Below are 27,846 nucleotides of genomic sequence, written 5' to 3'. Positions count from 1 at the left end.
GATGGAGAGGTGCAGAATCTTTTGTTTTGACGGACAGGTCTAACTTTTAATTACTATGAATTATTTTCCCAGGGCACTCCAATCCCAGTGATTTGAGGGAAGGATTAAAAATGTCCCATCCCAATGCAAGTCAATGGAGAGATCTCCATTGTATCCCCTGGAGCAGAACCCACCCCCTCAGAGGTCTCTTGGAGTAACAGGGTCTTGCTGGGTGTGTGTGACATTTTTCCAACTCCAGTCTTTCTTCAAGATTTATATTATTTTTCTACCAGCCCCTTTCCCTATCAAGTCAATAGAGAGAGATCTCTCTCCCCAGGGTGAAGAGTCTGTATATCCCAAACTGTGTGTGCACACTCATTCACACACACACACGTGGGGGAGGGTGACAAGCCCTTCCACCAATAACCATTGGGGTTACAGGGTCTTTGCTGCATGGTGACATTTTCCCCAGTCTTTCCTGGAGATTATGCTCTTTTTTCCATCCTATATGATTCCTAATGTACCCACCCTTAAATGGTAAAGTCTTCCCTTGCAGAAGACCACTGCAGGTATCATTCAAAAATCTGACAAACTTCACCACCTCAACAAGGTGACCATGCATGCAAACTATATCCAATTGTGACAGAAAATATAAAAGTTACAGGCATACCCCACTTTAACATACGCAATGGGACCGGAGCGTGTATGTAAAGTGCAAATGTACTTAAAGTGAAGCATTATCTATGCATGTACTGCACTGCAATCGCCACTAGATGGCAGCGGCGTCATGCCATTAAGTGTCCATAATTGCGAAGCACACGCACGTTAAGCGGGGTATGGTGGCGTATGGAGCATGTACGTTATAGTGAGGCGACGTTAAGTGAAGTGACGTTAAGCAGGGTATGCCTGTACACACTTCCTTTTTTAAAAAAATTAAAAATGTAAAGAAGCCCTACATGAAAACCTCTTGATTATCTGCCTGCAATTTGGCAGGCTTAATCCACTCTGAAGGGCTACTATGTCTGCAAATGTTATCCATGTCTGTAAAAAGGAATGTGTGTGTCTGTGTGTCTAGATTCCCCATGATAGTGAATGGATAAAAAACAGAGCTTCATCTTTAACAGATCTAATTTAGTCAAACTGGAAAGACACACAGTGGGTCTGAAACAGTTTGGGCTGCTTCCCAAAACTACAGCTACAAGTCAAATATTGTGACCAGTGCACACCACTAATAAATATAGTGTCTCAACTTTCTTATTCTTATATAATTTCTCAGTCTTGCCCACCTTTAATCACTACTCAGCCTTTTCCCCTTCTTGGTTCTTGATCCCAAGAGTAGTATTGTTAACCCCTCAAAATCAGCTGTACAATATGTGTGCACGAGAACGTGTATATGCAGACTAGCATATTTAGTAACAGCTTCTACAGACAGGTGCTGAGGGTACAGACTCCAGAGGTTCTAGTTCAGACTGTGGCTCAGGACCAGCCATGATACTGAGGCATGGATTTCTCTACACAGCAACTTCAGTGCTGATGGTCCAGCTGATCTAGTTGGCCTCTTCTCATCAGGGCTGGAGTCAGAGTCTAGGCTGCTGTTCAGATTGGCAATCACGACCCACACCACCCTTGCTAAACAACAACAATATTTGGCTGAGTGGCCACACTAGAAACAAGAGTCTTGTCAATTCTTTCTTAATTGGAAGAGATGCTCCGAAATATTCCCAGGAACACCATTTTCTGCTGGGGAAAATTGGATTTGTAGTTTCTGCTACTCCCTGAATTGAATATGGGACCTTTATCTGACCTATAGAACAGGGCTGTATGCTTTAGCCATAAAATTAACTTCAAGCAAAAGAAATGGAAATAAATGGATAGGGAAGTTAGTGTAAGGAACTCTTAAGCAGACAATAGATCTTTTTTAGTTTAAGTTAGTGTTTATTGTATTAGGTAATAATAGTAATATAATTTTGTTTACTTCATTGTAACTTGTGTAATGTAATGGAAATTTCATATTGAATTTTTACCTAAAATTTGTGAAGGCCAATAGCTAGTACTATAATGTTGATGATTACCGATTGACTGAACTGAAGGAAACTACAAACCCCATATTCATGTGGGCAGAAAAGGTTGTTTTTGCTTGGAAAAGAAATAATTGACAGAGAAACCTGGTTAGTAACAGGGCCCACATTATTTTCAAACTGGACCTGAAAGTCTAAGGAGTTTGATCCCAGCTTGAAATGGAATAACATTTTTTGAACTAAGGAAGTTAGAACTGCCCCAATGAAGACTTTGCCTCATCACTTGTTTGCACATTACCCTTTCATCATAATATCCTGCAGTAATCTCCTTATAACTGGAATAGTGCTTATTGCTGAACAGACCTTCATATATTGCAGTCATCACAGATTGTCAGGGATAACTTCTCTGCCCTGTGCTGCCGTGGAATGCAAGCTCACTTCAGGCCATGTGTCCTCCTGCATCCTTTGGTTTCAGCCAGCAGCAGCTTCCATGTCAAGTCAAGTCAAGAACATTTATATTAGGGCTGGATCAAAGCATCCATCCCAGCTTTTCTTTTTTTTTGCAACACTGGGGTGTGTGTGTGTATGTGTGTGTGTGTGTGAAGGGTGAGTACTCTCCAGAAGGAGTGTTAATGAGGGGGAATAAGTCTAGGGAGGGGCATTTACAATTGCACAAGGTGGGAAGTCCTTCCCCACACATTTTTCCATTTTCATTAACGTTAAGCTGAGGTGCTGTGAACTTTGAAAATGGAGCTGAATGCCCCTCATTCCTGGGAGGGGCAGGGGGATACCTGCCTTCATTGACTCCTGGGGGCAGCCACCTTTCCCTCAGGAATGTCCTTGGGAAGAATGCTATGTCATTGTGCAACATTGTTCCAAAGGGCATTTAGCTCCATTTTCAAACTGCTTGGGATGTGGCAACTTAACTTGTTTAAAGGTAGAGAAAAGGGTAGGGTTGGGGGACAATGATTATTATGATTTAAATTTATATCCCCCCCTTCCACCAAAGGAGTCCTGGTTGGCAAACACATAAACAGTAAAGCAATTAAAAAATCTAAAAACAATTCCAATATGGATGCAGACACCTTTGACACCTCATACTCTGATACGTACTCCACCTGGAAGTCACACCATTCCCAAAGCCCCCAATGTTCTCCTCCTACCCCCAACTTCATGGGGGCCAAATGTCAGGTGAAGGGGGTGTGGGAAAGCCCAAATGTATATACCCCCATTTTTTGCGATTACAAACTGGGTTCATGCAACAGATACTGGTACAATATCCCAGAACAAGTCGTTAACAAGAATGAGTAAATAATCAAAACGAAGAATCACAGAACAAACAATTTCAATAATAAATGCAGTACTCAAGTCCTAGCAGTTTGCTATATGAGAATAAACACTGTAACACATTAAATAACATATCACAATGAATTCTATAAAAAGAAGCAGAGAGAGGCCCCTGGCAGGCTGATCAACAGCCCTTGCTCAGAATGCCTTGTTTGTGCCTTGAACCTGATTGCCGATTTATTTCGTTCTACTTTGCCTTTTTCTGAAAATGTTTCCCAGATCCTGCCTTGGCAGTCTACCTCTTCTCTCTCCATTTGCCCTTATTTGCTTTTTCACTGATCAAGCCAGGCCACCCATGTACCGAATCATCTCCTGACACAGAATGTTAGAATTAGCATCCTTCAGAGATGACATTCTCTGTCTGTTCCTCCTCTTTCATGTTTGATTAGCCAGAAAGCCATAAGCAAACATCCCCATGATACATTAGCAGAACTTGCTCAAGCAAAATAACACCTCCCCCTTTGCTTAAGTCTTTAACGTTAAAAAAAAAATGCTGGGCCCCTGGAGGTGAACAATTACTACTCTGCACCTCTATGCGCACTGGTGCTATTAGCTTAACAGATAAAATTGTAGATTGGAGGTATGGTGTTTACTTCTGCAGCATCCCTAAGGCAAGCTCCCATATCTCACTGATTAGTTTCATTCAATTATGTTCTCTTAATTGTTCATGTGCTAAAGCTCATTAAATAGGGGGGAAATATTGCTTATATACAAGTTGCACAAATTTGATTGCAGCAAAACAACAACTATGGACGACTACTTAGGGATGCTTGAAGACTTCAGTTTTTTGCGAATTCCTGTACATTTTTTTGCAAATTCCTAAGATCACCTGATCCATTACCTTTTGGACTAACATATGAGTTGGAACATTGCTATCTACCAGATTTCACACTTAAAATATTGCAGGACAGTCCTCAACAGTTTAAATGTATCAAAATAAGCACTGAAATAATGAATTTTGTGAGAAAATGCACATTTAAATATGTATTAAAATACCTATTTGAGAGATATTTTTGGGAGGGGAAATGCAGATTAATGCCAAAACAGAACACAATTATGAGGGGGAAACCATGGAAAACCAGTGCCAGCATGAAAAAAAACCCAGTCAATTCTGCTACTTTCCTCCTAGGCCAGTGAGAGCCAATGTGGTCCTCCAGATGTTGATGGACTGCATTTCCCATCAGACCCAGCCAGCATGTCAAATGAACAGGAATCATTATGACAGGAGTTGAAGTCCAACAAGATCTGCAAGGAACCACTTTGGCTGCCTCTGTCCTAAACACTACTACAATCAGTGCTACTGGCTGACATCGCTCGAGTCATTCAAAAGCCATACAAAGGTGCAACACAGGGCAAAGTGTCAAATTTAACAAAGTTAATTTATGATAACTTCTTATAAACTGAAGTGATATATATATTATGGCACATTCTGAGGACCTGTGGCAGCAAATCACCAAAAACCCCACACAAACATGTGTGTGTTCCATGAATGTTTTAATGCCTAGCTGTACTGACATACAAAAACAGGTGTGCAGTGCAGAGACAGTGCATGAATACATGAGCTTAGTTCAATTATCTTTGAAGCTTTTTTGCACTCACATAAAAGCTACTTTTTTTGTTCACTGTTCCATTTCTGCACTCAATATGGGATACTCAGTAAGCCCCATGGAAGAAGATTGGAGTCCTGCTTTTTCAAAGGGAAGAATGCTCAGAGAACAGCCTATGAACATAACTCCTGCTGGATCAGAAAAAAGGTACATCTAGTCCATTCTCATCCATGCCAGTATGACTTGTGACCCACTAAACTGAGTGTAGCCCATCACCCATATACTGTGGCCAAACAAGGGCTTGATAATCCCTGTGTTCATACAATTCCAGGAAGGTGGGGGGCGAGGAAGAGAAGTTTATCAAAGTGCTGGTAGGCTACTACACATGGCTGTACTTGAGTTGGCAAAATATTTAAGATATAATTCTCTTCCTAGCAGTATTTCTTATCAGTACCAAAACTGTTACTCTACATTAGAGAACAACTCCACATTTTCTACATTATTTGTGGCCCCATGCTAATGGTGAGTTAGCTGAATTGCATCCCACCAGTATAATGAGAAATGAAGGTGGGTGGGTTCTACAACTTACAGTATACTTAGTTGAACAGACTGGTTTGAAACTTGGGTGTGTAGAAGTAGCATTTCTGAGGATGCTTGATTTGGAAATGGTTTATTTCGAATGAGTTAAATACATAAGTACTTTTGGGAAGTTGATAGGAAGTGTGGATTTTTCTTCCATATTCTTTGTTGTGGTGGTTTGGGGGAAAATATTTATCTGTTTGTTCTGCATCTTTTGGGAAATTGTTGTGTTACATCAAGGGGAATGTCCAGTATGTGTCATTACCCATGAGTTGTGTAATATATTTGTAGCATTTATTAAAAAGGTGAAGGCATTTTGTGGCCAATGTTATTCAATGGGACTTCATAAGGATGTCACCCTAGATGACTTTCAAATGATCTTCAGCTTCAGTTGCAGGATAGGTTCAATTACATAGATTTTAATGTGTACATTTCAGTGAACAGATAAATCGGATTTAGGTTCACAACTTTTTCACTGACAGCCATTCAGCTCGAAAAGTAGTGGTGAAGCTAGAACTAACCACAGGACAGGACAACATATATCAATATTGCCTAAATAACATGTCTGTTAAGAGTGTGGCCCTTAACAGCTATAATTTCCTGGCATTTTGAAGTTGAGTGAACATGGAAACCTTTTAACTCAGCACATTAAACTGAAACCTTTTTTTGTTAACTGAATTCTGCAAGTTTGTAGTTAAGGATGTCTACAGTGAAGAAATTAACAGGAGACTTATGAAAGTCTATAGTTAAGGGTTGGGAAAGATAGACAGACAGACAGACAAACACATGCCTACTAGATATTCAAACCCATCCCCCCCATACTAGTGTTAGGAGGTTTCTTTCCTTTAAAAGGCGAAGACATTCCTACATTTAGAGGTGCTCTGATAGTGTTTAAATAAACACGTTTGAACTTTGGTGATGCACATTGTACCAGATCATGAGTCATTCCATTTGCCAGCTCAGTTGAGGAAGCAGAAATGTACTGTACACATTTTTGCTTTGAGCTGAAATTGGGTGACCAGCATGCATAAACAGTTAGTTACATTCAGGACATCTTCTCCTTATGAGATGATAAATTTACTCTGTCCCACAGCAAAATGTATACAACATGTTATGTAGAAATACTCCCAAATAGGTACAAACCTGTTAAAAATACTCCCAATAGGTACAAACCTGTTAACATTTGGTGTGAGGAAATATATATATACCATACACCCCCTCCATATATTGTGTTGGGGGGAAATAAAACATGAGTATTAGGTTCTAAGCAGAATGACAACTGTCCTTCTAGATTTCATGTCTAAAACTCTGCAAACCAACAATCAAATATTTGGGGCAGGGGAGGAAATTAATCAAGATAGACTTTTCATTCTTCCCTCCAGCCAACACAATTTTACAATAATATGGAAGATGCACATTTTAGTACTCAAACATCAATAGAAAATAAATTGCAACAAGAGCCAGGCAAACTGCCAGGAGTCCACCTGGGTCAGATGTGGGCCCAAAGATAGAACTGTATTTGCCGGGTGCATAATCATATGTACAATGTAATGCACAACTTGTGACCCACCAAACTAAATGCACCCAATCAGTAATGTATGACAGCCCACTGGTTTTGGGACTGCAAAACCAAGAGGAGGAGGGTACCAAACATCAGGGATGCCTTACTATGTGGCAGGTGGACTATTTTCAGCTTGATGGACCACAAGGTGTACAGCGCTGAGGCAATGCATGCTGCATAACATATATGAGTACTTCTATGCATGTACATGGTTAATTCTCCTAATGTTATCCTTTTTTGAGGGGTGTGAATTGCAGGGACTGGTTAACAAGTAGTCAGAGAGGCTAATTTTTGTGCATTTAATGGCAACAGGATGATGATGATGTTGATGATGATGATGATGATCCCACCCTTAACCCTGAGGTCCCAGGCCTGGTTACAACATTTCAGAACACATCATTTTAAAAATAATTTAAAATCTCAACATCACAAAAATTGGGTGGATTCTAAGAATATATATCTAAGTGTCAAAGGCCAAGGTAAGAGGTGTATAGTCTGCACTTGCCGAAAACTGTACAGGGAAGTTGCCAGAAGCATCTCTGTGAGGAGGAAGTTCCACAGTTTAGGGACTGCCACAAAGAAAGCCCTCTCCCAGGCCACTATTCCCCACACTTCTGAAGGTGGCAGAACTAACTGGTGATCTTAACACCTGAGATGGTCTGTAGGGATGGAAGTGGTCTTTCAGATATTGGGGACCTAAGTTATTTAGGTCTTTAAACATTAGCATAAGCACCTTGAATCGGGACTGGAAGCAAATTGGCAACCAAATGCAGCTGTTTTAACACAGGGGTTGTAAGAGATCTAAATGGAACCCTAGCCAGTTATCTGGCAACTGCATTTTGGACCAGTTGAAGTTTTCAAGTAGTCTTCAAGGACAGCCTCAGATGCAGCGAACTGCATTAATCCAATCTGGAAGTTAAGAGAGCAGGTAGTGCAGTGGCCAAGTCATTTAGGGTGCCATGTCTTTATTAGGCAACACTGAGCAAGCAAGCAGCATTTCAGTTTCAAGCCATGACCCATCCCAACAAGTATGCCATTGCCACTGATGCCATCTTGCAGCAGCAGAAGCCATATTCTTCCGAGATCAGGGAGGAAGAGAAAAGAAAAGGCTGCTTTTATGGAGGGTGGCACTTCAAGGGTATCAAAGGTGTGCTAAAGTGGGATAAGGAGAAGCTAAATGAATTCTTTGCATCTGTCTTCACAGTGTAGGGCAGATCCCTGTGTCTGAACCAACTTTTTCAGGAAGGGAGTCTGAGGAACTAAGGCACACAGTGGTGATGAGAGATGAATTTCTAAGCTTAACAGACGAAATAAAAACTGACAAAACACCAGGTCTGGATGGCATCCACCCAAAAGTTCTCAAATAACTGAAATGTGGGATTGCTGATCTTCTAAAAAAATATGTAACTTGAAACTCAGATCCATTTCCATACCTGAGGACTGCAAATGGGCAGCCAGTGCAATTCCTTCAGCAGCGGGGTGACATGTTGGCAATACCCTGCCCCAGTGAGCAGACTTGCTGCTGCATTTTGCACCAGCTGCAGCTTCCGGACCAACCTCAAGGGCAGCCCAACATAAAGCACATTACAGTAATTGAGCTTAGAGGTTACCACTGCATGGACAACAGTGGTCAGGCTATCCCGGTCCAGAAATGGCCACAGCTGTCTTACCAGCCAAAGCTGGTAAAAGGCACTCTTGGTCAATGAGGTCACCTGGGCCAGGCAACTAACCAATTAACTGAACTCAGGAACCACCAACCTACAGCGTGTCTGTCTTGCTAGGATTCAGACTCAGTTTATTGGCCCTCATCCAGCACGCCACCGAGTCCAGGCACTGGTCCAGGGCTTGCACTGCCTCTCTTGATTCAGACATTACAGGGAAATAGAGCTGGGTATTGTCAACGTACTGCTGACACCTCACCCCAAATCTCCTGATGACTGCTCCCAAGGGCTTCATATAGATGTTAAACAGAATGGGGGACAAGATGGTACCCTGCGGCACCCCACAGCACATCTGCCAGGGGGCTGAAAGACAATCACCCAATGTTATTCTCTGAAAACGACCCTGGAGATAGGATCAGAACCACTGTAAAACAGTGCCTCCAATACCCATCTCACCAAGCTGGCCCAGAAGGATACCATGGTCAATGGTATCAAAAGCCGCTGAGAGATCAAGTAAGAGAGCAGGGTCGCACTCTCCCTGTCCTTCTCCTGATAAAGGTCATCTATCAGGGCGACCAAGGCCAATTCAGTCTGGAATGGGTCAAGATAATCTGTTTCATCCAAGAGTACTTGCAATTGCTGCACCACAACCCTTTCAATCACCTTCCCTAAGATGTATTTGTGACCAGTCAGTAATTGTCGCAGACCAATGGGTCCAGGGCGGTTTTTTTCAGGAGCGGTCGGATCACTGCCTCTTCCAAGGCGTCTGGAACCACTCCCTCCCACAATGATGCATTGACCACACCCTGTTACAACAAAAAGGGATTGTGAAGAGCTCCAAAAGGACCTTTCCAAACTGAGTGAATGGGTTGTAAAATGGCAAATGCAATTCAGTGTAAAAAAAACATATTGGAGCAAAAAACCTTAATTTCACATATATGGTCATGGGGTCTGAACTGGCATGACTGACCAGGAACAAGACCTTGGGGTCGTAGTAGATAACTCGATGTGAAGATTTCAACTCAGTGTGCAGCTGTGAAAATTTCAATTCGATCCTAGGGATCATTAGGAAAGGAACTGAAAATAAAACTGCCAATATCATACTGCATATATCTATGGTGTGACTGTAGTTGGAATACTGTGTACAGTTCTAGTTGCCTCACCTTAAAAGGGATACTGTAGAGGTGGAAATGGTTCAGAAAATGGCACACAAAATTATCAAAGGGATAGAGTGACTTCCCTATGAGGAAAGGCTGCAGCATTTGGGGCTTTTTAGTTTAGAGCAAAGACAAGTAAGAGGTGGCATGACAGAAGTGTATAAAATTATGCATTCCATGGAGAAAGTAGATAGAGAAAAGTTTGTCTCCCTCTCATAATACTAGAACTGATGGATATCCAATGAAGCTGAATGTTGGAAGATTCAGGCCAGACTGCAGCACATAGTTAAACTATGGAATTTGCTCCCACTTGGTTCCCCAGAGGCACTGATGGCCACCTTCTTGAATAGCTTTAAAAGAGAATTAGACAAATTCTTGGAGGATAGGTATCAGTGGCTACTAACCATGATGGCTATGGTCTGCCTCCCTAGTCGGAACTAGTATATTTCCAAATATCAGTTGCTGGAAACTGCAGGAGAGGAGAGTGCTCTTGCACTCAGGTCTTGTATGTGGGCTTCCCATGGACAACTGTGAGAACAGGATGCTGGACTGAATGGGCAATTGGCTTGATCTAGCAGGCTCTTCCTGTGTTCTTATGCCTCCACTACTGACTTGTTCCAGAATCAATCTGAGTGATTATGGACACAAGACACACTTCTAATAGAACAGCAAACACATAATGAGCCCTCTAAAGGAGAGGAGGAAGTAGCCTGTTCATCTCACCTGTATTATTTATGCCAACTGTCTTGGAGCAAATAGATTTGCTGCTCTGGAGCACTTCATTTAAAGCAGTTGCCTAGCCAAGGGACTTCATCCCAAAGCAAGAGGAAACCCTAATCTTTAACTCCCAAGGATACACTGCCTCTCAAGAGATCAATTTGCTTAGTTGCTTTTCCACATTTTTGTTAGATTGTATTTTACTGTAATTTCATGCAAACATGCATATATTGCACCAGTGGTCCCTGTAATGTGAAACAAAATATAAAAACCAAAGAATTAGGATTGTGCTCTACTCATATTCACTCAAGTACTCTTCTCATGAAATGATTTTGAGATCACAAACAAACTGTAACAGATATTAACCCAAACTGAAGTTTAGCAGTGGTATCACTAAACGAATAGAGGTATCAGACAATGACATAAAGTTTAACAAAGAAGAACCCACACAAAAACTACAAGGGGCAACCAGATATGAGGTGTCAAAATTAACAACTGGCAATTGCATAGGCTTAAGGAGAAACTATGTTTCTTAGAGACTCCTTGGCCCTGTACAAGACCTCATTTTCATAGTCTACACTGATTCATTTAGAACAAATGCTACCACATGGGTTCTCCACTCACAGTCACTAACACAGATTAATGAGAGGCATTCAACTAAATTATTGTGCTAGCAGAATGACTTTGACTAGTGCAACTGAACTTCCCTCACCTCTCCTCCCATTGTGCATGCCCCATGCCATCTCCAAATCTGCTCTGGAGGATTGGGGAAACCAACATAACAGATTTAGGGACCCATGTGGGGGAGGAGAGGGGGAGAATGTCCTATTGCACAAGGAAAAACTTAAACTTAGTGCTATGTTGAATACAATCCAGAGTCTTTGTTCCATCTATAAAAATGCCACTCATCAACTCTCTTTGTTGTGCAAATGGAGGGTTGAAGGATGGATAAAGGGTGTTAAAGGGTAATGAATCTGTGTAAAGGAGCCTCACTGTATTCCCTCTGCAACCATGAATGTGTCTGGCAAAATGCTTTTATTTTATGAGATCCAGTAGTTATCAGACATGAGTAAATTAGAACAGAATTATATTGAGCATGATATAGCTATTGAAAAGTGATGGAAATTTTTATGATGATTGGTTCTGTACATTTCAACATTGGATTCCCTATTATGTATACATAAGGGTCAGTTTGGATAGAAGTAACTAAAAACCTCACACAGGATTGGGATAGGAAAGTAGTCCCAAGCCCAGTCCAGTGTGGGCAATGGACAATGGTTTGAGAGATTGAAACCTAAACAATGGAAAAGGGGAGAATGAGGCTTGAAGAAAAAGACTGGAGAGACAAAGAACTGACACAGGAAGGGGTTAATCAGAGAAAGATCAGGAAGGGAAGAGGGAATAAGTGTGTCCAGGAGACTGCTCAAGAGAATGGGTGGCTACAGAGGATGGTGAAAAATGAAGGAACCCAGGAGAAAATGTTAGTGGGATAATACTTCACAAAAGCCCTAGAGAGAGGAGGAGAGGTGTGTTGTTAGTAGTGAGAGAAATGTATATAAAATGTTGCTTTTTCAGAATATTCTAAGGATAAATAAAATATGTGATTTTATTGTTAAGAATAAATGGTTAATAGGTTAATAGACTGCAGTAGATAATTCTATAGAAGCTGGAGTTAACGTAGATAGAGAAAAGGGGCTTTTTCTTAGAATAGGACATCTGTCTGAAGTTCAAACAAAGCAGCCAGAACAGACAGTTTGTGGTCGAGTTCCACTTCAAAATAGAAAGGGGATTTACACTTGACTAATTCAGCTGATGTTTTTAGCCCTTCATTGCTTTGCTTGATGTAAAGGGAGTTTTTATGCTTAGTTAATGAGGAGGGGAGGGGAGCAATATACCATATATGGGAAATAATAAATAAGGGTATAAGGTAGCCTAAAATTGAGGAGTGGGAGATGTAAACAGGGGAGGAGTTTCATGTGACAGGGACAGGCAGATCTGATAGGCTGTGAACCCTGGAAGTACCTGACCAATGGGGAAAACAGGGGAGGGCATGAAGCGTCGGGCTAGGGGATAAAAGATTTGTACCAATGTCATTTGGGTGTGTCTGCCTTCTGGTAGGACACCCGTCCTTGCAAGTACGAAATAAGCTCTAAATTTTGATTCACAATTGTCTCTGTCGTGGGTCTTCCACAGGGGACCATTTTGGGGTCCCATAGGGGTTTTTTTTCCCTTAAGGAAAACCACGAAAAACCACGTTTCTTACAGTAGTCAGGAAGGGATACTCAAGAAAAGTTTGGAGGGCTGCAGCCAAGGATGTATAAGGTTATAGATCTAGATACTATACCTTGGCAGGAAAATTCTGCAAATTGTGGTTTCTACTGTCATTGCGGGATTGCAACCTAGCAAATCTAGGGGGCAATGAGGACCAAAAAACTGAATTCATTTGTGGTTTGGGGAGGGGTGAATTTTGCTTATTGATTGAAAATAACCAGGCAATTCCTTTCCTTTAGAATTCTGGTGAAACTCTCTAATCTAATTATGAACCAATTTCTAGCAGTATAACCTGTACTTTCAGAGCCTCCCTTAAGAGTCATATAGCTTCCTGGCTTTGGCAGTTCAGCAAAGAAGAATATGTAAACAAAATCTCCATCTATCAACAAAAGCCATTAAAGATAATAAAATAACCCATCTTTGACTGATTAATGTCCATTACTGGGGGGAAAAAGCTATTAAGATCCAAGGAATATATAGCTGTCTCGGTTACATTTGTGATATAAATCATTTGTCATATGATAATGCTAGCTAAAGATTGCATACAAAATTCATTTATTATTTAAAGGCCAGAAGAAGGCCAAACCTTAGGCAGAAAATGAGTTAAGGCTCTCAACAATGAAACAAGTATATGTTCACATTTGTATAGTTATCTGTTTGTTTGACTGAGCCCTAGGAATTATTAACAAATGAAAATATATACAGAGTCTCTGAGCAGAACCACTTATATCTGCTGAAATTTCCACCTACTCCCCTCCTCAAGGAAAGTGTATTATGAAGGTCCTTTTAAATTTTTGGTATCTTTATTTTTCAAATAATTAGACACCTGTTAACATGCAAAAAGCATGACCCCCCCTAGTGAGTAGAGTGCAACAATCATTGCTTTATATGAGTGCCGCAATACCCTTCACTGTCTTGTAAACTACCTGGAAGAATGTTTAACGGAAATCAGCTGGACTTAGATGGCATCCCCTGGGCTCTCTTTGGATAAATAAATTTATTTATTTATGTATTTATTGTATTTGTATACCACCCCATAGCCGAAGCTCTCTGGGCGGTTTACAGTAACTAAAAACATGAAAAACAAATATACAAATTTAAAACACATCTTTTAAAAACAATTTAAAACACAATTTAAAAAATTTAAAACAATCTGAAATAACTTGCCATATTTTCTATCCCATCCCAAGTTTGGAAGATGTAAATGACTGTTCACAGCCCAACACTATATTCTGCCATTGTCACATTGATCTCCCTCCTCTGCACCTTTTCCTTAGTGTGTCTTGGCTTTGTTTGTTTTTTAGTTTGTAAGCCTGAAAGCAGGGCCTGTTCTCATATTATTTATGAACACCGCCTACCATCAGCACTGTTGTGAATTTTTTATGTGAACAGATTTGGGATATGTGAGCCTAAGAAGTGGGATAAAAATCTATCAAATAAAAATATAAATAAAGAAATAACAGCGAAGCAGGTATTTGAACCTAGATATCCTTATGTCCAGATCCACATCCTTAATGACTGAACTCAAATAGCAGAAGTTGCAATATTTTTTTCAACATAAAACTAAACAACATTCTCTGTACTATGAGAAGCTTTTATAAAACAGCACTGTGGCATAGTGGTTAGAGTGCTGGACTATGACCTGGGAGACCAGGGTTCAAATCCCCACACAGCCAAGAAGCTCACTGGGTGACCTTGGGACAGTCACTGCCTCTCAGCCTCTGAGGAAGGCAATGGTAAACCACCTCTGAATACCGCTTACCATGAAAACCCTATTCATAGGGTTGCCATAAGTCGGAATCGACTTGAAGGCAGTCCATTTCATACATTAAATGGCCATAGGAATGGCCATATAGGAAGAGTTATTTTAGGTATGTCTAAAGCAGGGCATGACTGAGCATGACTAGAGGGGAGTTTTGACATGTTTTTTTCTTTGAACTGCAGTTCCCTGGTGCATATTTCAGGAATCCTTTTTAAAGCACTGACAGTTATAAGTGTTATGCCACACACAGAAAAGCCGTGGCTCATGCTATAAATACAAGATTCTCAGTGATCATGTGTTACCTGGATTGGATCCTTGAATATAGCTAACAACCCTGTCTCAAGTAATTTTGTATCATCTGATATTTTCCCTCATAATATTTGGATGACCCTGAACTAACACCTAGCATGGCTGTTTTCAATTATCAGTCTTTTCTCAATTTCACTAATGCAGAATTTAATGCACTTGTTTGTAATACCAACCAACAAAAATATGACTTTGTAAATTATACACAGCCACCAAAACAGCAGTGCCATTACACTTCTAGGCAAGGCAGATCACATTTCCCAATGGCTTCAATACTGGTCCTAAATACCAACGATTAAGCAAGAGTAGCATAAGGCAATCGGATGTGTCATGTATAAACCTCAGCCATCTGTTAGTTTGTATGGAGCTTACTCTAACTTTATGCCTGTAGCAAATATGTAATTTTGTGTTTTTCTCTTGATCTTTAGTGCTTTAGCTTATTCATAAAAATGTGCATATAATAAGCTGAAGAGCAGATCTGGCCATTTGTTTAATTCCTCTATTGTTACAGGGAAAAAATTACAAGAGTGGCTGCCCAATGAAAGGCAGATGAGAGATTTTATTAGAGCAGCTGTGTAGGTAACAGTATGAAAACAAGTTCTGTTTAGAAACAATGGAGCTTTGTGAAATTCAAAAGTCTGCCAACCTTATTTGATCAGTAGTGCTGGTCCAATAAAAAAACTATTATTTTTAGATCTTATCAACAGAGAGAAGTCTGTGCAAGGAAACATCAGCAATCATATATCCCCCCACCCTGCAAAAAAAAAATCTAATTAGGGATGATATTGCTTCACACTTTTTAAAGTAATGAGCTAAGGGCTCTGTTTTCAGAAGCAATGTGATAGGGTAGGAAGCTAAGAAAATACATAAATGTTATCATCCCAGTATTCCACATGCTTTAGCCTACATGGCCAACAAACATGATCATTGGACTAAGACATCTTTTGATCCAAGACACTGGGGTTTTACTTTTTACACATGACACTAACACTACTTTTTGTATTCTTGCATCTGAAATGCAAACATAAAATCTACATTTGCTAGAGTTGACATTCATTTTAAAAACAGATCTCTTCCATTTCCTATTCAGCATTACTAGCATTCACACAACAGTGCCAAACGATAAAGGAGAGCCTCAACTGCATTTGTGTGAAAATGCCCTTAGTTAATTATAGGAACAATGATGCCTGTACACATCAAAACAAGTCATTCCCAAAATGTGAGTCTGGTATTCCTTTTTGAAAAAGTGTGTTGTGAATCAAACAGTCCCTTTTGGTCTCTGGAAGGCATTTTACATCTCCACCACGATTTCTCTAGTGTTTGTTCCTAGTAGCAGCTCCTTGAATTGCAGTGGAGCTCCCCAAATTTTGGGGTACCGTTTGTCAAGTGGAAAGACTGCTTCCAGAAAGATGAGGGCATCTAGAAGCCCATTCTATCTGCAGACCATCACCATTTAGGCTTCTAGACTTTGGGTCCAAGGTCAATAGTTTGTGCATGTCAAATCTGCCATTCTGAATAGTAATGTTTGAATTTCTCTTGAGTTTGAAAAACTCATATGAGTTTTTCAAACTCATACGGTTTTCTAGACTACAACCAAAATGTTTTGCTTTTTTAAAAACATCATCATTTGACCAGCCATTTTCAAGGATTTTTGACACTCAGGTGCATAGACAATATCTAAATTGATATCGATCTCAGAAAATGTATTCTTCATTTGTGGTGGACAAGGCTTGCATTTAAAAAGAAAATGAGAGAAAATATGTAGTTTCAGAATTTATATACTAAAACAGATAAAAGCAAAGTACATACTGATACAGTTGTTCCTATGTATGGAAACTTCTACAAAGGACATTTTAAGATTAAAATAACTTTCACCCAATAGGAAATTCAACTGTCAACATAGCAGACCACAAAAGTCTCTTAAAATTGGTGGGCAGATAACTTAAAATGAGATATTATCTCAGGCTGGGGAGGAGGGAAGGAAGATATTCAGAGATCATATTGCCAGGAATAATTAGTTACCACATAAAAGATAAATGAACTGAGTGTCTTTTAACATTTATTAGACTACTTAACACATCGTGCACTCTCCAGGTATGGATGGACTATCATCATGACTCCATTTTGAACTGAAGGTGGGTTCAAGTACATAATGAATGACTTTTAACAAGAGAGGGGTTGGGGAGTGCAACTCTGTTACTCTCACCTCAGTCTCTAAGAAGCTTTTGGTAACATTGACCATGATATTCTCCTGGATCAACTGTGTGGGATTCCTATCAGAGGCACTGTATTACAGCAGTTACATTCCTACCTGTGTGGTTGAGTCTAGAGAGCAGCATTGGGTGAGTTGTGGAACCCCACTGTGCTGTGGGGTCCCACAGAACACTACTTTACCTCCCCCATGCTATTTAAAATCTGTATGAAGCCATTGGGAGAGGTCATTAGGAATTTTGGTGCACCATCAGTAAACACACAGATCTCCATAACAGTGCAAGCCCTAGACTGCTGCCTGAATGCATTTGTGGTCTGGATGAGGGTCACATATCTGGCTTGTCAATTTTTCAGGTATAAGTTCCTACTACTACTCAACATCCTTCCTCTCACCATTTCAGATTGTGGGGAAACATCCACATTTCTTGACTCTGTTGAACATAAAGCTTAATCTCTGCCAAAATGCAGGCTGCCAGTAAGCAGTGACTTCATGTAATGGGTTTTCAGCAAAAGACACAAATCATTAGTCATTTTGAGATTTTTGTAATGATGAGGGTGTTTATGTATCAAAGAGATCCAGTGTGGCATAGTGGTTAGAGTGTTGGACTATGACCTGGAAGACCAGGGTTCAAATCCCCACACAGCCATGAAGCTCACTGGGTGACCTTGGGCCAGTCACTGCCTCTCAGCCTCAGAGGAAGGCAGTGGTAAGCCACCTCTGAATACCGCTTACCATGAAAACCCTATTCATAGGGTCGCCATAAGTTAGAATCAACTTGAAGGCAGTCCATTTCCATTTTTATGTATCAAACTTCACTCTGTATGATGGGAGAATCTCATGAGCAGAATTCTTTTCAAGAGACACTCTGAGTGGGGTTCCACACAAGGACCACTGCTGCCGACAGAGGCAACTTTTGCTGATTCCTGCCTCCCCTTCAAATCCCCAGCACCACCTTCCACACTGTTCTGGCCATCTTGTAAAGTGAAGTAAGATAAGCAGTAACCCCATCCTGAAAATTTCAGAGAAATTTCTTCCCCATGATTTTTTGCAAGTGTTTCATTTCACTGCCACCCACCCAATGAATTGCTCCAGAATAGTGTGGGAGGTAACACTTGGGGCAACAGAGGGAGGGAGGAATCAGCATAAGTCTCCTCTCCTCCACCACTGGATCAGATGGAAAGATCCTTTCTGATCATGGAAGACAATGTTTGGATCCAACTCAATGTCATATCTATTGTTGAAGTATTTTAATTTCAGTGAGTGAGAAAATCCCATCCTAGCTACAGCCTGTCAGTTGCAATATTTTTATTCTCCCATAAAATGTTCTCCTTGACTTTTGTCCTTTCTCCCTTTGTTACTTTTCTTGATGCTACAGATCGATCTTCTCTGATGTGACAGCAGATCTTACTTTAAGGGTGTTGAAATCCTTGTGATGTTCTTATATTAATGTATATATGGTAAGTGTTGGTTGTTTAGAAGATATATGGTAAGTAGTGAAAGAGGAGGGGGAGTGAATGGGCAGTAGAATGCTAGATGATTGGCTGAGTGTTTAAAATGGCTGAACGTATAAAAGGAAGAGTGAGAGTGGAATCAGGGGGGGAGAAGAGAACTGAGTGGGTTGCTTGGTGGGGTTTAGAGAGTTGTTTGACAGGAGAGAGTGGAGAAGGAGGGAGGTGGAGTTCGGATTAGTATTGAGTAAAACCATATGCTTATGTGCCTTAAGAAGAAATCTTGTTAATCTTGTTAGCTTTGTTATCTGTAATAAATACTTAATTTGGTTTACCAAAGGCCTGATCCTTGGCTGGGGTTTCACAGACCAGAAGGGAGGGTAAGGTAATGACCAAGACTGAAGGGGAACTGTAACAAATGGTGGCAGCGGTGAAGAGAATAACAATACCAGTATTCAGAGTCTCTGGGAATACTAGTATTGGGACGTTACTGGTGGTTGCCTAGCAGGGGGATCTGTTGAGATCTGTGCTAGAGCGGGGAGAGAAACCATAAGAGAGAGCGGTCTGGACTGGTGGAGTCCCTGGTGGTGCCTAGTGACAGGCAGTAGCCACGCGCAGGTAGGAACCTGACAGGGAGAGCCAGGGAAGGACGCCTCACAATCCTCTCTTCCCAAATTTCCCATAAATATACTATCTTCAAAAATGGTGGTCAATTTTCTGTTGTTTTCTTGGAAGGACAGAGAGAAAAATTTTCAGGAGGGCGATGCCATTTAATTGTTGCCAGGAAGTGCAGTCAGCAGGAAGCACATGCCATTTTCCACTGGCCACATTTCTGATAATGCCTTGGGAGTGACATGATGTGCCATGGTGTTGCTCCCAAGGCATCCCACAAAGTGTGGCTGACAGGAAGCTCCAGAAAGAACCTTGCACTGTTTGAGAGAGGAACAGGGTTTTCTCTTTCTTTTTTTCTGGTTTAACCTTAGCCATCTTGTAAATTTAAGTAAGATAAGCAGCAACCCCACCCTGAAAATTTCAGAGAAATTTCTCTCTTCCCCATGATTTTTGGCAAGTGTTTTGTTTCACCCCGTCACCCAATGAATGGTCAAAAAAGATCTTTGGCACAGCTCTCCTTTGCACATACCACAGTCTCTCTGGCTGCATTGAACATAGCTGTTATGGTGACACAGACAGCCTTGGCAGCTGACTGTTAGTATTAAGCAGGCAAGTGCCAGTTAAGGTGGCCTGTGACATCAGGGCAGATCCAACAATGGCATCAGGAATTTGAGTTCCAAGGATCATGAGGAACTGTTGCAAAGCTAAATACCATAAGTACCTCCTACTATACTGGTCCAAAGCAAATTGGTTCAGCAGCTTCTGAGCCTTTCAGCTCTGTTGATGAAAACATACAAGACAGATAACACTTGCAGCTTATAAGGAAGGGCTGGTCTACATATAGCTGTATAAATATACAGATACGTTGTGGAAAGTAGCAGCAATCTTTTGATGCAGATCATGATCAACTATTAGTGGTTACTTTTCAAGGCACCATTGCAAATACTACTACTACTACTACTACTACTACTACTACTACTACTACTACTACTACTACTACTACTACTACTACTACTACTAATCTGTTGCAAACAACAACATAACCACCCTCCAGCCCAGCTAAAATAATTTCAAAACCACACACTACAATTTTCCATAGCAAAATGATACAATGCAAAACAGGCTAATATGTTTCCTAGATAGCAGGTCTCTATAGAAGCAATATTCTAGCAGGATTTCTCCCTTTAGGAGCAAAATGCATTAGAACAAGATGTGTATAAGGCTCTTCCAAGATAGAAATAAATGGGCAGTTGGCTGCTGGCTTGGTGTTATGGAAATTGTAAGTCAGAAGAGAGGGTAAAGAAAGAAGAAAACAATTAAAAATTGGATACTGGGCTCTTGAAGCATTTATAGCACTGCTGACTAACAAGAGCCTCCTAAAACCAACTTTCTCTGACTCCCAGAGATTTAAGCATAAACAGCAGCAAGCTTATAGCTTTTGCCCAGTGTGCTCAGGGATTGTTGTTGTTATGTGCCTTCAAGTCGATTATGACTTATGGCGACCCTATGAATCAATGACCTCCAAGAGCATCTGTCATGAACCACCCTGTTCAGATCTTGTAAGTTCAGATCTGTGTCTTCCTTTATGGAATCAATCCATCTCTTTGGCCTTCCTCTTTTTCTACTCCCTTCTGTTTTTCCCAGAGTTATTGTCTTCTAGTAAATTGCTCAGGGATACAGTCTGGGAAATACAACTAACTGCTGCAGTTTATATAACAGAGAAATTTAATCCTTGAGTTACATCAGTGCCTTTCAGGTGGTATGCAAATACAGCATCCCTGACAGATGGCCATCCAAGCTCTGCTTATATATCTCCAGCAAACAGCAACCCACTACCTCTTGGGCATACTGTTCCAATGTCAAACAGTGTGTACCTCTAGAAAGTTTCTCCTATTGTTTAGCCAAAATCTGCTTCCCTGCAATTTCCATCCAACAGAATCAAAGAAATTTGGTTCAACAGCTTTGGTGCAAAACATGTCAAGACTTTCTACATTTTGAACTGCACCATTTGAGATTTTCTCATGTTATCTACTGGTGGCACATTTCTGTATCACATCATACATTTTGGACATAAATTGTCAAATCCGAGAACAAATAAATGTCCAGCTGAGGTGAAAAAATAGCAACATTGAATAACATGAAGAGTTGCATCCAGATTTGCCCACAACTATTTTGGTTTATTCGAACTTGGCATACCAATTGCTCCAGAAAACAGTAACTTTCACATCCTGTTTACCAGATACCAAAAACATGAAATCTAAATTTACCCTTTTGCTAGCATTGTTCACATTCTTGTGATCATCTCAAACAAAAGCTATTGGCTGTACAAATCTGCAGGCTTGTTAACTGCACTGTAATAATTCTACAGTGTACAACTGCAGGTCTGGGAGGTTGGAGATGTTCACATCTTCACAGAGGGATTTGTGGGGATGTATCTTTTGCATAGCACTTTAGCCTCTGAGAATGTAGAAAATGTTGCTTTCTGAATTATATATCTATCAAATAAGTATACTTTTTTTCTCGTGAGATTTTGGGCAAAATTATGCAGCACACAGAAAAAGACTTACCATCATCATTCTGGGCCAAAGAATCCATGAAGACAGCAGAAACTGCAATCCCTATTGCTAACCATTTTGAGAAGCAAAGCTGCTGTAACATTTTATGTCACACTTCAATCAAGGCAGATCTAGAAGTAGTAAAAGAAGAAAAAAAATCTTTTTTTAACCAGTGTGTTACAAAGATCTACAATATCACCATCATATATATTCTATTCCAGTAAAAATAAGGATGAACTTTAATATTCTTGTAAAATAATTCAGTTTTTGAGATGCATAAGAAACAATGTACTAAAATTTGCGACATCCTGCTGAATGCAAAATGTGTTTTTTCCCTTCATCCCCAGTTGTTATTCAAAATGGCTGAAATTGACATTGCAGTATCTCTGTGTCGAAGATCAAATAGGTATCCCCTTTTTAAAAATTAGCTTTTCAAATATTCAAACATTTAATAGGATCATTTGTGCCTCCTTATGATCAGCACAGAAATCATGAGAAAAAATCTGTGTAATTCTAAAGCTAACCTTGAAGATTTCAGTTAGCTACATCAGCATTAACATCTGTTAATCATAAGGCCCACCATCAAAATGTTCTGGTATTCATGTCCAGACAAGTGCTTTGTTTGGTACTCACTTCTCCCATAACAACAGCAGCCAATGTGGGTAAAAATGAAAAAAGAAACTGGTGGTATGTTTCACACAAGAAGCTTTGAACTACCCCAAATACTTTACAGCATCTTGCACCCAAAACAAACATTTGGGCTAGATGCAATGCTATGCTGTTGCGCAGAGGATACTCCTGTAAGTGTGGGTGTCTAATTTGGAATTGTTCTAAAGCTTCTTGTTGGCTGAACAGCCCAGTTCATTTCTATCCATATTGGCTATCATTGGCATTGGGATGCCATGCTTGACAGTGCCCTGATTTGCATGTTATGTGTGAACAGATGAGCAGGCAGGGTCCCAGAGAAGAAATTGTAGCTGCTTCACTTCTCCCTGTCATTTTGCTTCTGCATCATCCTGAGCTAAGCCATGGTTTGGCTTAGAATGCCATCCAAACTCAGCCTCATGGTTTATCTCTCTCCAGACTAACTATGAGCTACAAACCAAGGTTTGTGTTATTGTTCATGGTTCATGGTTTGTCCAGGGATGCTATACTGAAAACTCACTAACATGACCTCTGATTGTACTGTCTCAGCCAAGGATGAAACACTTTTAGATGCCCATCCTATGGAAAACCTAACCTCTGGTCATCTAGATTTTCAGAAAACCAATGCATTTGATTCTCTGTCTCTCTCACACTCCCATTTATATTAAAAAGGCACTCTGTTACTTCTGCTTAAGAATTCCATGCTAAATTGACTGAATGATCTTGAGCTAGTCATTTACTGATTTTCCTCTGTATTCCTTAGCTATAAAATTGGACTAATGACCTCTAAATGTATTCACTAATAGGCAAAAAACCTTGCAGTTTAAGAACGTACCTATAGCCAACAGATATTTCTATCAAATTTTAAAAACCAGAGAAAATGGACAGCTATAGTGAATGCACCAGGGGAGCAAGAGACCTGACCTCCTCTCGGAGATATTGTACTGCCCTACAAATGTGTATAAATGCAAACACAATTTGGGTTGTTCTTTCACAGTCCAATCCACTTCCTGTGTCGCTTGGAAGAATTTGGTAACATGCTTCTGAGCATATGGTGAGTGGTGGCAACACCTGCAAGCAGCCCAAATAACAGAAACAAGACATGTGCTGTGCTGATCTTGTTTCAGAAGGGAGGAAGCAACAATATTAACACAGTTGATATAGTTCAGATAGTCACTTTAAATATGTTTGATTTAATTTGCAATTTTAGTGAACTTTCCTATCGTAAATCATTCTCTTTTGCTTCTGTTTTTGTGAATATGTGAAGTGCAGCAACAATTTCTAAAATATACACCAAAAACCTCCAAAAACAATTGTGGAATAATAGCACTGACTATTCTGCAGAAAAGTTTTCAATGGACATGAGGAGTGTCTCAATTTGCACAAGAGAAAACAATGAGAGGTGAAATATATTCTAGCAAAATTCTAGGTGTGGTCTATGTTTTTAATTGACCATGCCCACCTTTCCCTTAGTGGAGTAGTTTAAGCACAGCAGACTGAAAACAGGCATCTTGGACAGGCCAAGTTTGTTTTTCCCAGCAGCTAGAGTCATTGCTTAAGTAGCAACATATTGTAATCCATCTGATTTTACATCAAACTGCAGTTTCAGATTCAACTATTAATGCGCCCAAAAGAGAGATAGAACATAACCTCCAGTTTGAAACACAAAAGGCTGTCTTCACCATCATATGACATTGACCAATAAAAAGGCTTTGAAATTAATAAAAATAAATTTGACACAGATTTCTAGGATGAATAATGAAAGAAATATAATTTTCTAGATTAAATTCCCTGTACAAACAGTAGTTAACACAGAAAAGATGCAAAGTAAGAAGAACACCAACAAACATACAAAAATGTAATTCTCCATCTTTGGAGATGGCAGGTGTTGCCACCACTCACCATATGCTCAGAGGCACATGTTACCAAATTCTTCCAAGCTATACAGCAAGTGGATTGGACTGTGAACGACCAAACTTTATTTCTCCTTTTCATCTTCTTCAGGTGAGTCTGTTGATGTGCTGAACCGTTGCCTGACCGCGATAATGGACTGGATGAGAGCTAATAAACTGAGACTCAATCCAGACAAGACTGAGACACTGTTGGTGAATGCCTTCCCCGCTCAGATGGTGGATGTGTATCCTGTTTTGGATGGGGTTACACTCCCCCTGAAAGCACAGGTTCGTAGTTTGGGGGTGCTTTTCGACCCTTCCTTGTCTCTTGAGGCTCAAGTGGCCTCGGTGGCACGGAATGCGTTTTACCATCTCCGTTTGGTAGCCCAACTACGCCACTATCTGGATGGCGACGACCTCGCCTCAGTTGTTCATGCTCTGGTAACTTTGAGATTGGATTACTGTAATGCGCTCTACATAGGGCTGCCCTCGAAGACAGTTCGGAAGCTTCAGCTAGTGCAGAATGCGGCAGCTAGACTATTGATGAGGACCAGTCGGTCTTCGCACATAACTCCTGTTCTGGCTCGCCTGCACTGGCTACCTATTTGCTTCCGGGCGAGATTCAAGGTGCTGGTTATGACCTATAAAGCCTTACATGGCGTGGGACCGCAATACCTGGTGGAACGCCTCTCCCACTATGAACCTACCTGCTCACTTCGTTTATCATCTAAGGCCCTCCTCCGGGTACCAACTCATTGTGAAGCCCGGAGGGTGGTTACTAGATCTAGGGCCTTTTCTGTGGTGGCCCCCGAGTTGTGGAATAGCCTCCCTGAAGAGGTACGCCTGGCGCCTACATTATTATCTTTTCGGCACCAGGTAAAGACCTTTTTATGCTCCCAGGCATTTTAATCATTTTACTCTTTTTAGCTTTAATCTTATCATACTAATCCTCTGATTTTCTTATATTTTGTCTAATTGTATTTTGTTTTTTGTCTTGTATATGTTTTGTGGTTTTACTATTATGATGTATGTATTTTACCCTATGCTGTTTACCGCCCTGAGAGCTACTTGCTATGGGCGGTATATAAATGTAACAAAATAAATAAATAAAAATAAATAACCCAAATTGTGTTTGCATTTTGACAAATTTGTAGGGCAGTACAATATCTCAGAGAGGAGGTCAGGTCTCCTGCTCCTCTGGTGCATTCACTATAGCTGCCCATTTCTCCTGCTTTTTAAAGTGTGATCGAAATATCTGTGGGCTATAGGTACGTTCTTAAACCACAAGGTTTTTTGCCTATCAGTAAATAATAGTAATAGTCACTATTGTATAATAATATAGTAATACAAGGTTGTAATGATTACTGATATTATGTTTTCATGGTCCACAGTCCACTTCATCGGATGCATAAAATGGGCTGTACTCTACAAAAACTTATGCCATAATAAATCTGTTAGTTTTTAAGGTGTCACAAGACCCTTTGTGTTTTTGCTGCAAGCTACGAACACATCTACCCCTCTGGAAACTGAGATAATGCATGTTAAACACATTGAATATGTAAAATGTACTATATATAAATGCTAAGTATTCAGTATTGTTCTGAGAATGGCATCATCTCCAAAATAGCTAATTGTAGATGAAGAAAGATTAATTCACTAATCACAAATACCTCCCATAGATAGCCCATTTAAATTAAGAACCAGAATAAAATGCCAAATTATGCTGACAAGATTCCAGATGGCTATATTATTAAATCACACAACAGCAGAAACTAAAGTGAATAACATGGCCATGTGATGAAGACTCACATTAAAATAAACTCAAGGCATTATTTATAGCAGTACAGTGCTATACAGTACAGGGTTAACTCTGTAAACTGCCTAATCTAACATAATTACTCACTGTCACCATCTCATGATTATACTTTTGTATTATGGTCACATAAGCAACACTGTTTTTATTATTTCTGAGTCAAATAGATTCTCCCTTTCCTATACTCAACTCAACAGCCTTCAACATCAAAACAATCTGTTCTGCCTTCAATCTGAAATCATTAAAGTCACTGCTATCATTTTACTTCCAGAAGTCAACTTTTCTCATCTGAGCACTTGCAGTGTCATTTTTGGCACTTATTTACATCACAAATGATGGTATCATGTCAAGACGATAAAGCTCCTCTCTGGAACGTTCATTCTCTCTTTATATTCATTGCAGTCAAGAGAAAATAGGCTTGCTTTTAATGGGGATAGATGGCTTTTTCATGAAAAGTAGGAACAGGCAAACATATCTATTAAAACTTGAGGTATTGCTCTTGATTTCTCAACTTATGGCTTTTATGGTGTCGGGGGGAGCAGTCATTTCAACTGGCTAGATGTTTTAAGCAAATTAAACAAATAGATATATAGCATCGGCTACAAGGAAAGACAAGAAATATGATAAATTTGAAGCTATAAATATTTTAAAAGATAGATGCAAAATAATAAACAAAACAAAATTAATAAAGGCTGTCAAACCTGGTTATGGAAACCGATATCCTGATAAGTCAGTTTACTGTACTGAAGCCATAGTTCACCTTCCTTCATATCCACAAAGTATATCTACTTTTTTTAAAAAAGAAGGGGCTTTTGAATGGAATATCACTTACTACAAACCAAGATTTTCCAAAGTGACTCTCCATGTATATGTGTGTGTGTGTGTGTAAGAGAGAGAATAATGCAAAGAGGTTGAAAAGTGGGCAAAACTGTAATACAAAATTATTTCAAGAAGAAAACATTGCAGTGCAGTAATGGAAAGCTGTACAGATCATAGCTCTGTAGACAAAATCATAGGAAAAACATACAGATAAAACCAGTCCTATGATGAAAGGCTGAAGGAACTGGATGATTAATTTGGAGACTGGAAGACAGAGGGTTTAACATGGTTGCACTCAATACCTGAAGGGCTATCAGATAGAAGAGACAAAACATTTGCTTCCCCAGAGGGTAGGCATACATCTAATGGGTGAAAATTACAGATTTTAGTTACGCGTTAGGTAAAACATCTTGACAGTAAGAGAATCAATTGACTGGAATCAATGATACAGAGCAGTGGTTGGCTCTCCCTCATTGGATCACTTGAAGCAGAGTCAGGCTAGCCATCTGTTAGGGTTTCTGACACTGAGCAGAAAGTGGACTGGGTTGGACTACAAGTCTTCCTTCAGTTCTGTGATTCTATGGGAAGCCTTGGGTTGGGACTTTAAAAAAGACTGAGGGAACAGAAAGGTTTCACAAGATTAAAAGAAAAATGCAATTTCTGACCAAAGATAGTTAAACAATCTTGGGATACAAAATATAATCAAAATGTATCCACTGAAATGTTTTATGTCCAATTCTCTTTTCCTTTCTTCTTTTCACACCATGCAGCAAATAGTGATGTTACTTTATACCAGGGGTAACTAGCCTGTGGGTATAGATCAGATCCAGCCCACAAGAGGTTTTTTTGGCAGCCCCCAAGACACCAAATATGTTTCTATTTTTTAAACTGTTCCATTGAGGTATTCCCTGCTGTGGTGTTGCAGTGTTCCCACTGTAGTGTTGT

At 40.1% G+C, this 27,846-nt stretch overlaps 1 protein-coding gene across 7 annotated transcripts in view; it reads right to left on the bottom strand.

Moving 5' to 3' along the window:
* The window catches only part of PCDH15 (protocadherin related 15), a 605,264-nt gene that overhangs the window by 509,576 nt on the left and 67,842 nt on the right, over positions 1 to 27,846 (bottom strand). For all 7 annotated transcript variants that reach the window (XM_061635350.1, XM_061635351.1, XM_061635352.1 and 4 more), the window contains exon 2: positions 21,745 to 21,863. In XM_061635350.1, the coding sequence (XP_061491334.1) occupies positions 21,745 to 21,835 (91 nt within the window). In that variant the 5' untranslated portion in view covers positions 21,836 to 21,863. The remainder of the gene's footprint in view (positions 1 to 21,744; positions 21,864 to 27,846) is intronic.

The sequence above is a fragment of the Rhineura floridana genome, chromosome 7 (genome assembly GCF_030035675.1).
Source record: "Rhineura floridana isolate rRhiFlo1 chromosome 7, rRhiFlo1.hap2, whole genome shotgun sequence".
NCBI classification, from domain to species: Eukaryota; Metazoa; Chordata; class Lepidosauria; order Squamata; family Rhineuridae; genus Rhineura; species Rhineura floridana.
The sequence above is the reverse complement of the archived record's forward strand: the minus strand, read 5'-3'. Positions and strand labels throughout refer to the sequence as shown.